The sequence below is a fragment of the Abrus precatorius genome, unplaced genomic scaffold (genome assembly GCF_003935025.1).
Source record: "Abrus precatorius isolate BTA unplaced genomic scaffold, Abrus_2018 Scaffold4, whole genome shotgun sequence".
Classification (NCBI taxonomy): domain Eukaryota; kingdom Viridiplantae; phylum Streptophyta; class Magnoliopsida; order Fabales; family Fabaceae; genus Abrus; species Abrus precatorius.
Window position 1 is genome coordinate 11,516,926 of NW_020874384.1, and position 11,741 is coordinate 11,528,666.

Genomic DNA, 11,741 nt, shown 5'->3' on the forward strand with positions numbered 1-11,741 from the left:
GTGGCTTTGTTTCAACACACTACAACTTGTAAACCTTCACAGTAAATATATAACTAAGAAATAGCCATTTTTGTGAATTTCACTCTAATTTTTCATTGTTCATATGAGCATAAGTAGGAGTCCCAAAAATTTTAAGATAAAAATAATCAGCAGAAGTTTCAGATCATATCTCAATAGAAGTTTTTTAACTCAATTGCAATTGTTAGAGATCAATTTACCAAATTAAAAGCCATATTAACGGTTTCAAAGTAAAATTCCTTGGACAAACTAGTATTAGAGAGTATGCACTAATTAAGCTCTCCCCAAAAGAGTCTTGTTCATACATTCGCCACTGCATTTTGTTGTAGTTTCATCTGCACATTACTGTGCTTACGATGCCTTCGTTCTTGCATAATATTAAACTATTATTCACAAACTCTAAACCATTATTAGTTCTGAAACACTTTTAAATAAGCATTTTTCACTTTATCAGCATCAACCTTGTCGTTTTAATAGGCTTTTCTTTCGATTAAGTTTTTATTTTGATTCGATTTTTAATTATGTTTAGTTTAGTTTTTTTGTGCATTAATTTTTTTTGTAACTGAATCTATAACTAGGGATACAGAAATCTTGTATTATAAATTTAAGTTTAATTTTTTTTCCTTTTTCATAAATTTTTGTTTATGTTCAATAGGTTCTAATTTACTGCTTTAGATTACGTATCAAGATTTGATTAACTTGTTGCTATATAAGTTAGTTACATGATAGGCAATTAAACCATTACCAATTAACACACATCTATAGAAACGAAATTTAGGATTTTGCATGATAAATTTTAATCCAAAATTATCAATCAGTTAATATATATTTTTAATTCTATATCTTGCACAATCATTAAAGAGAAAGTCTTAGAAAAAGATTATTAATATTGTATAATCACTGAATTTTGATAGATTTATAATATGTAATTGTAAATCACAAAAGAATATGAATTAGGACCTCGGTAAACAACACAGGTGAAATTCAATGCTATAGGTTTGTTCATAATTAAACCTCATGATTTTTAGTTAGTTGGTCTGAATTCTTTTCTTTTTCCTTGCTTCTTTTTCAATTCTTTTATTCTCTTTGTACTATTTCATAACATTTCATCATCTTTACTCACCTAAATAATTAGAGGTTAATAATCTTAAATATTAGTAGTTTCTAAGAGACGATATTTGGGTCTTGACAATTTTTTTTATTAGTTGTCAACAAGTACACTTGCCTGTTATTTTGCAAAATATTTCATTATAATTTTTTTAAATTATGAAGACTTATAACTTAATTTAACCAAAATAATTGTAAAAAAATATTAGAAAACTTTCCAACCTTATAATTATTCAAGTGCAATTACGTGGATTAAAATTTGTTTACTTTTAACTTCTATTTCAAACATTTCTATATTTTCAAACCACATATTAAGGGTTGGATTCAAATCCACACCATCGCTCAAGTGGTAAAACTATGGGTTCATGAGCTGTAGGTGCGAAGGGCAAATCCCAAAATCTAAGAAAATACCACTCATTTCCCTTGCTCGACCGTACCCCTACAATATAACTTAATTTTCATTTATGATCCATCAAGAATGTATTAAAAGTTTTCAATTTATTCATATTTCATTCAACAAAATATTAGGGCAGAAAAATATGAGTTATTCGATCCAATTCGAGCTTTTGGTTCGTTGGGTCACACCAAAAAAAATCACTTTTTTTTTTACCCTTAAAAAAAATTTAAATCCTACCTACCTAATTTATGTCTAAAATTTAAAAGTCAAACTCCATATTTTAATAGCCTTATCCGAATCAACCTAACCCATTTTGTCAATTTTACAAAATACCATCTACCTCATCCATTAATTATTTATTATAGATAGATTTCCTTCTCATCCATTCAAAGGAAATGTATTTTTCAAAAACCAAATTATAAAATATAGTTCAATATTTATACACTTTCTTAATTATAATCTAAAACTCGTCAGCTGAAGCTATACGTAATCACATTGCCACTCCTAATATTGCACAAGCCTCCCCACTAGGGTTTGAACAAAAAGGATGATTTTAAAATGTAAACAAAAGCTAAGAAAGTATCAAGAACTGAACTACAAATATTAAAAAGTAAAGATAATCAACTTTTGGCATATTTATGTATACCATCGTCTTATGTTCAGGCCTGTGAGTAAACTCAAAATCAATGTGCACGAAGGCTCTTTCAACTTCTGGAAGTTGCTCAAGCTTCTCTTGTAGTGTCTCACCAATGTTGTGTGCTTGATTAAGAGGCATGTCCTCTGGCAACACAATATCAACTTCAACAAAGTAATGAGCACCGAAGGTGTATGCTCTGACAGTATCTATGTGCTTAACCTCTTCGTGGTGATTCCATATCAAATATGTCAACTTTGCTAAAAAATCAGGTGGTGCTGTCCTCCCAATAAGTGACCATACATTCTCAATCACTGTCTTTGCCCATGTATTAATTGTATACAATGCTATCTACATTAGATATTCAAATTATCATAATCAATCACTTATAGAGTCGGGTATTTTCCAAGTCATGTGAAAATTTTGTAATTTTTCTCTCTTCATAATATTTACAAAATTTGATAAAGATTAACATGATTAATGTTTCACAGAAAGCGAGAGACTCAAAAGTTTTCTTATGAGAGGATCATGTTACGTTTTAACATGAAAAAATTTAATTCAAAAGGAAATACAGAGATAAAAAAAGGTATATATTAGTAGTTATGAACTCACAATAATAGCTCCCATAGGATCAATCCACCAATTATACTTGATAGCAAGCACAGCAGCAGCTAATCCAACTGAATTAGTTATGACATCAAAAAAATGATCTTGTGCATAGGCTTTGACAATTTCGTTATCAAACCTTGGACAATAGACCATGAGAATGAACTTCACAACAGTCACAGATACCATAATCCCAATCATCCATTTCAAGTCATCAAGATCCATTTCAGGCATAGACTATAAGATAACAAATGAAAACAAAATATTAAAAACTTGTAAGGTTCACAAAAAATCTATAAAATAGAACAATTGTCAATAGACTCTCCCACACTTCACAATTCACAAGAATGCGTAAAAACTAACCAGTTTTTCATCCATGTGCTTACAAATCCACTCTTACACATACCTGATCCTAACTTAATTGTGTAAACTCAATCAAAGGGGTATCATTACATATAGAAAATTAAACAAACACTTGTCGCAATTACCTTTGAAATCAGTTGTCGGGCAGACTCTATCAGAATCTGCAATCCCAAGGTTGCCATCACTGATGCAAAAACAATGATACCCTGCATAAGAAGTCCTAGTTAATATGTATGTCTCTTAATTTTCAAGAATCATATCCAATTATTGACATTTTCACTCATGACAATAGAAAACTCTTGCTAGACTAGACTACATTTACCAAATTTCACTCAATGTTCACCTTACACTCTTAACATGTTATACTTATTAAGACTAGCTTACCACTGGTTGCATCCGTTTCTTTCCAATGGGATAGTAATAATAATGGTTTGGGCTTTTCATGGCATTGGCCGTGAACCATAATATAAATCCTGACAAGAGATCCAAGAGAGAATCTAGTGTTGAAGCAATGACTGCTAAGGATTTGCTCTTTATTGAAGCATAAACCTTTGCTGCAAATAGCACCATGTTAGCTGCATTTGACACATTAACTGCTAACCTCTCACTTCTTGCTAGTTGCTTCATTTCTTCCTGAGATACATAGCGCTGAGTTTGAGGAAATAATATCCTTATAATTTAACGAAATGCCGATATTTCATAAGTAAAAACACAAATCCAAACAATTTTTCATCAGCATTTGTTTGAGGTTATCAAGATCAAATGGATAATTCAATAATTTCACTGAGACTACTGTGAAAGGTAAAACATAATTTTCAATCTCTTTAAACATGTATAAATTTGATTTTAGTCTTTCAAAATATTTTTTGTTGCTTGTGATATATTTAAATTGAAATTTTTTAAAAGTGGTTCCTATTATCTCTGATTTATAATATGGTGGCTTGCATATTTAAGTATGTAACATCACATGCCACTTCAGAATAGTTACAAAAGTGCCATATTTAAATACATGTTATGTTAGTTACATCTGTGATATGGTGATAGAATAGTGAACCTCAGTGAGACTTCCCGGGAAATAACCCATTTCAGTCATAGTATCCATGTCATTATATCCTTCAAGGAGCCTGTCCTGCTTTTTGTAGTATTATGCAACCTTGCGTTGCTTCTCTGAAATCAAAACATAAACAAAATGTTACTCAGAAGAAAACCACCTAATTAATAAACAAGATTGATTTAAAAGAGGAGATATTTTGAAACTCTTTTATGTTGGGTTAAATTTGATACTTTGATTGATTAATTTTAATCAATTTAATTTATAAAAAAAATTAAGTAAAAAATGAGAGTTTAAAAATTTGAAATAAAGAAAAAATTTGTCCGGGAGCCAAATTTGTTAACTTAATTAAAAAAATTACGAGACTAAAATTGTATATAATTCAATTAGAATGAATAAAAATGTAATTAAAGACAATAATTTTTTTTCTTAAATTAAAAAAACACATGTATTCTTTAAATTTTAGAGCAGTTAAATAAAAAAAATTAATAAATTATAACAACAAATACATAGCCTTTTTTTTTTCAGAACTAAGCCACTATACTAAAGGACATGACCCTTTAGTTTCTTTCTTTATCTTGTACATATAAATATTATCAATCAAACCCTTTCAATATTAATTTTGAAGAGAACATGTTACATTCATTCCCAGTTGAGTGGTATATTCTATTACCCACGAGGAATCACTTTAGAACCTAAACCCACCCATAACTCGATAAAGAGAATAAAAACAAACACCACCAAAACAATCCAAAGAGGGAAAAAAGAAAAGATAAGAAACTTTTCTTATACGCTAAGATTCGCTTAATGGTTCACAAACAAACAACGCCTAATTCAACAAAACTAAACCGACCCATTACACGAAACAAAAAGTTTTTTTCCAAGTTAAAAATTATTTTTTTATCTTTTTTCAAAAAAATTAAACATACTGATATCATTTCATTTCTTTATTTTATATATCTACTAAAATGGTGAAAACATGGTTTTTATAATTTAAATTTATTATTATATAAATCTTTGATGATAAAAAATGAAATAAAAATAAAGCAAAATTTTGCAATTACTTAGAAAATAATGCATACATTCTCATATCAAAGAATTTTTCCCTTTATTTAAAAAGAACTTGTCATATGTGTTCTGATTTAAGGAAAAAGAAGAAAAATATATTTTTTTTTAAAAAGGAAAGTAAACGTATCTAATTTAGTTTCTTTTTTTCAAAGAAATTATTTATTTATTTATTTATTATAAGAAAGATTTTAAAAAAATTCTCTTAAAATAAATTATCTCAAACATGAGCTTATTAATTTATCAGCACAGGAAAAAAATAAAACTAAAAAATTAATTATTTAATTTATCTTATAAATATTAAAAATGTAAAATTTTAAGATAATTTAATTAGTTAATATGTTTTAAAATATTAATTTTTTCTCTCAAGTATTAAAAGAAAGATAAAAATATAAACACGATCACTCCCTCGCTTCTCTTTTTTTTTTAACTAAATATCAAATTCAAATAAAAAATTATAAAAAATCTTCTCTTTTTCAATAATTTATTTTAATTTATCTTTTATAATTTCATAATAGCATTTTAAAAATAAAAAATTACTTTTCTATACATTCAATAGAGTAAATTTTTAAATATTTTAGGAATGCCCATTCTTTTTAATTATTTTTTTCTTTTTTAATTTATAAAAATTATGTCGAAAAAAAATAATCATATAAAATACATGTTGATGTTTTAAAATAAGTATGTCTTCCAATAGTAATGAAAATTTTTTTTATGTAATTAAGAGGATCCGGATCACCTGCAGTTATGACGGGAACTGCAATTTTCTATTCGTTTAAACGAATTTTAATAAAAAATAATTTTAGCTTAAGTTAAAATTCAATTTTTGTTTAAGTAGTAAAAAAATCAGAAAAAAAAAAGAGAAAGTGAGACTGAGAGGGAAATTAAAGAAAGAAAAGAGAGAAAAGAAAAAGACTGAGTGAGAAGGAAAGAAAAAAAAGGTGACTAAACTAGAAAGAGGAAGAAAAGGAAGTATTTTTTTTTTACTGCATATTTTTGTTTAAGCCAATACCTAAGAAAAATAAGAAAAATATTATAATGTATTTTTACTTTCATTTAAGCAAATTTTACTAACTTAAATAAAAATTAGCTTAATCAAAAATCACTTTTTATCGCTGAAGAAGAAAGAAACACGAGAATAAAAAGAAGCAGAGACAGAAGAGGAAGAGGGAAACTCACTGGGATTGCGAAGAAGGCCACCGAAATCGAAGGAACGAGTGTGATGATTATCATTATTGTTAGTATTGTGACTTTGGCGTGGCAATTGAAACTCCTTCACATTGAGTCTCCACGATAACGACGACGAGTCTCCGGCAGCATCGTCTACCAGCAGCGGTTCCCTTCTTCCGGTCACGGCGGCTGCGGCGTCCTGTCCTCCGCCACTCTCCAACATCACTATTCCTTTCTTTCAGTTTTGTTATGTGCACGCTGTGATTAACTACTAACTACCGTATATGGTGTTAACTTATAGGAAAGCCACGGACGGGAAAATTTGTGGTGTGTGACATTGTAGGATAGTTGAAGTGGGCCTCACACGTGGCATCGTTTACAGGATTTTGATTTTGATTTTGGACCAGATGATCTAATCAAGAGGACTTACCGTCACATAAAAAAACTTAGCTACAACTTTACAATACAAATACTTAAAAAAACTAAATGATGTGTTTCAATATATATTTAAGAAAAGGTAGTTTTCCACTGTGGTTGGCTTTACGGTATTCTATATTCCTGCACGCAAAATAATAATTATAGTTAATTTTATAATAGAATAATTGTTAGAAAAACTCTTTAGTTTAAAAGAATTATAGTGATTAATTTAAAGAGAATATATAATTTTTTTTAATTTATACTATTATAATAAACATCTTTAAAAAAAAATTTACTTGAGGCTAAAAATTTTAGATGTTTTTTTAAGAGGAATATTTTTTATTTCTTAGTAATTTAAATAATAAAATTGTATATTTAATGAAAGAGTTATTTTTATTTCAAAATAATAAGGAATCTTTAAAAGTTATATGACTTTTAAGGATTTGCATGTTTTTTAAAAAATTATACGGTTAATTTATATGTTTTAATTTTAATTATTTATGATAAAATTTATTGTGCGTTTAGATTAGTCAAAAAATTAAATTATTTGAATAATCAATTAAATCTATAATAGATTGTTGTGATAATTAATCATGTATAATAAGTTTTATGATTAGATGTGTCCAAGTGATTTTAAAACAAGCTATATATTTGGGTTGTATAGAAAAATTATTATTTTAGGTTATATTATAAAAAAAAAGTAGAGTTATGATAGTTGGTTTTTTTATTTTAAATAATTAATTTTACATTAAATGAGAATATACTATGTTGTTAGTGATGGAGTTATTTTTCTTTATACTTAGTAACGTATATATTTTAGCATTAAAATTGACTGATTTGTGATATTTTTACTCTTTATTTATAAATTTATTAATTTTTAATAAATTTTAAAAAATACAAATTGTTACCTAACTTTCATTTATTATTTTATATAAATTTTAGAGATTTCATGATCACTCATTTTTACAATTATAAAAATTATCTTAATTTTTTAATTTCTATAAATTTAGAATTTGCTTTTAAAAGTTTAATTTTTTTAAATTTATAGTTATTAATATATATTAATTATTTATATTTAATTAAATTTATTTAATATTACTGAATAAATAAAAGTATTATTTTAAAATAAATTATGCTTTAAAATCATTTAATTTTATTAAATATTTATATTCAAAATTATATAATTAAATTAAAATATTTTAAAAAAATTATTGTTTAATATATATATATGTATATAAAATTATATTTTTAAAATTTTTAAATAATTTATTTTTATTCTAAAATAAATAGATGTATATTACACAAACTATTAAATCAATCATTGAAAATGAGAAAATAAAAGTTAAATAAAATATAGGTACATAACTTTTAATCATGAGTTTCAAAATTTTATTGATATCCAATAACTTGTTTTTTTTTATAAAAAAATAGTAAAAAAACAAAAAAACAATCAACTATCGTAAATTAGTTTTTTAAAATACTAAACAAAATTTTTACTCTTTAGAATTAATATTTTCACTTAGTATTAAGACAATAAGCTATAGACTTAATATCAACAACATTAACTACATCTGCATATCTTATATGTTTTATTATTTTTTTATTGTTCTCCTTATTATTATACCTTGTGACTTATTTGATACTTCTTGTATTTCACTGAACTAGTTTATAGGATTTAAATTTTTGTTATTTAGACATCAATTTCAATCTTTACCTTTTGACAAATTTCTTGATATGAACATTTATTATCTACAAGATTTTCAACTTTCTCTTTCTCATTAAACATAATTTACTCATAAAAAATAACATTTTTTAATAATAAATTTTTGTGTCCTATTCTTTTTGGTACACCATAATCTATATCCTTTAATATCTATGGCATATCCAAGAAATATATATTTTATTACCCTTTACTCTAATTTTTTTTATCACTAACACAAGCATAAGCAAGACAACTAAATATACGCAAGTCAGAATAATCAGAAGGTTTGTTAGACCATACCTTTTAAGGAATCTTTAAATCAATTGCAATAGATAGAGATCTATTTACCATATAGCTAGTAGTATTAACTACTTCAGCCCAAAATTGTTTAGAAAGATCAACATTCAACTGCATGTAATAAGCACATTGTGGAAGTGTTTGATTTATCTGCTCAACAACACTAGTTTGTTGGGGTGTTTTTTGAACAGTATGATGTCTTACTATGCGTATCTTTTTGCAGTAATAATCAAATGGTGCATTGCAGAAGTTCAATCTAATATTTGTTCTAAGAGCTTTAACTTGTTTACAAGTTTATTTTTTAATCAGAATCTTCCATTCTTTGAGCTGCTCAAACACTGCATCATTTGTTTTTAGAAAGTACACTCAAGTCTTCCTAGAATAGTTGTCAATAAACGTCATAATACCTACATCTTACATGTGACTCCATTTGAAAAGAATCTCGTTAATCACAATGAATATATTGTAGGATTTCTATAGAAGTGTGCTTGTCATGATTGAATTAAAGTCTGTATTGCTTGCCCATAACACAAGACTCACAGAACTTCAATTTTTCGGTCATTGCTCTACCCAATAATCCTTATTTGCTCAAAACTGCAAGTCTCCTTTCACTCATATGCTCCAATATATGATCTCACAATTATGTATTATTAGTATGTTACTCTAAGGAATGAGATATTGACATCTTTCCTTCAATAGAACTGCCCAATATAGTGTAAATACCATGTTGTAATCTTCCTTCCATTACAACCAGAGCACCTTTAGAAATTACAATATGTCATCCTTTCTCAAAACATTGTGCTCTTGTTTATCCAAGGTATCCACATAAATTAAGTTTTTTGCAAATCAAGAACGTACTAAGTATTAAGCATTCTAACAATGTCATCATACATATTTATTTGCTTTCACACTAAGCTCTTTATTGTCTCCTAATTACACACTGCCATTATATTCTTTAAATGAAATGAACAATGCTTTCTTGTAAGTCATGTGATAAGAAGCATTGGTGTTCATTACACAAGTATCAGTATAACCAATAGTACTAACTGTCAAAACTTCTTTACCATCCCCTTTGTTTGACAATAACGAGAAACATTTGCTTTAGTTTGCACAATAGATGCATTGGCTACACTTTTGTTGTCTTCATTTTTCAATTGTGGACAATTCCTTTTAACATGCTCTTTTTCTTTATAATAATAACATTTCACCTTTTTTATATGTGATTTAAAGCGTAAATGACTCTTGCTACTATATCGTCTGTCTATACTCCTACCTCTACTAATTGTCAAACTTGCTTTATCTACAACAAAACCAGAGACCCTTTCTTAAGTTTTTTAAATTGCATACTATCTTTTATGTCGTTAATAATAATACTATTTTTGTCATACGTTTTTAGTACAACTGATTGGTTACAGATTTCTCTTGATATCTTTTATCAAGTCTATTCCACATTTCTATGACTGTTTTTTGGTCAACCACTTCTCACAAAACCTCGTCAATTAGACTCGATAGAATCATACAATGCATTTTTTTCAATATTTCTTGCTTCTCTACATTTGTTAGAGTCGAAGGTAATTTTTTTTCGCCGTCTAATACTATTGCACATCCTTAATGCACAAGAATTGCCTTCATCTTCAATTTTCATAAAGCGAAATCTTTCAATCCATTGATTTTTTTAATATCAAATTTATATGAAAACTTTGTGATCACTAGAACCGGTCCTTAGAGAAAACTAAACTCTTAATACCAATTGTTATGACAGAAACTAAAAAAAAAAAGAGTAATAAAAAGAACACACAAAAATTAATGTGGTTTAGTTAATGTGACTTACATGGTAGATTAAGAGATTTCTATTTTACTGTAATTTGTGAATACAAGGTACAAAATGCATTAGAGAAGAGTATCTTATCAACTTTTAAAGTTCATGTACGTAATGACTCGACTCATTGTAACAACCTATAACTCTCTACTACAATTAATTAAGGAAAATAACATTTGAAACTCAAAATTGAGTGATAATGTAAAAAATATTTACATTGTTAGTGTATTTAAATTAAATTTTAATTTTATTATATTTAAATTTTGATGCCTTTAGTATATCAAATATTGATCCAAATGTTTATCTTTTTAAATTAGAAGTGTTTAGTAAAATTATTGTACGTAGAATATGACATATAATACATGTTTATATGATTTTAATGAAATTTTAAATTTATAGACAGATATATTTTTCAGTAATTGTGCTTTTAGGATCTTCATTAGTTAATGTTGAATTCTTCTTTATTAAAAGACCAATTTTTTATGAAAATTAAGGAGAAAATTAAAAAAAAGTATGCAAGTATTTGTGGTAAAAATAAGAAAGTTATAATAAGTTATAAATTGATCATACACAATTTCAAGTAATGTTTAAAAAATGTTAATAAATCAAACACTTCTATTTTGATCAAATAAACTTCTAACTTAGTTAAAATGACCCATTCAAAATATTTATAATATAATTATTAATAAAATAAATAAATATTTTAAATATTGATTCAATACAGATAAGATTTACTACATTTTACGATTTTTTTATATGTTATGAAAGGTAAAATTAACAAGTTAGTGGAAACCTCTTTTATGCAAGAATGTGAAATAATGGCATGGACATTCCTCAAATTAACTTTCATTTTGATTTAGTACAAGCAATCTTGAAAAGAGAATATAATCTTAATTCGTAGTGATTATCCATGATTAAAACAGTTAATTAACACTCCATTAAAATAAATTAAAAGTTGGATGGGAGTTGTGAGAGAGAGCCACATCTATCTCTCCATCCATTTCCTCAAAGCCTAATACATGGTGAGAAGGTCTTTCTCAACCTTTGTCTTGCAAATTAAATTAAGATTTTCTTTTTCATTATTCTACCAATATA

At 26.5% G+C, this 11,741-nt stretch overlaps 1 protein-coding gene across 1 annotated transcript; it reads right to left on the bottom strand.

Annotated features, from left to right (window-relative positions):
* Positions 1 to 1,480: 1,480 nt before the first annotated feature.
* On the bottom strand, positions 1,481 to 4,250 carry LOC113866121 (metal tolerance protein 9). Its single transcript, XM_027501011.1, has 6 exons — positions 4,180 to 4,250; positions 3,510 to 3,758; positions 3,251 to 3,331; positions 2,769 to 2,999; positions 2,169 to 2,507; positions 1,481 to 1,564 (listed from the first exon to the last, which is right to left on the bottom strand). The coding sequence occupies exons 1-6, from the start codon at positions 4,225 to 4,227 to the stop codon at positions 1,481 to 1,483; spliced, it is 1,032 nt and encodes a 343-aa protein (XP_027356812.1). The 5' UTR covers positions 4,228 to 4,250.
* Between the last annotated feature and the right edge of the window lie 7,491 nt (positions 4,251 to 11,741).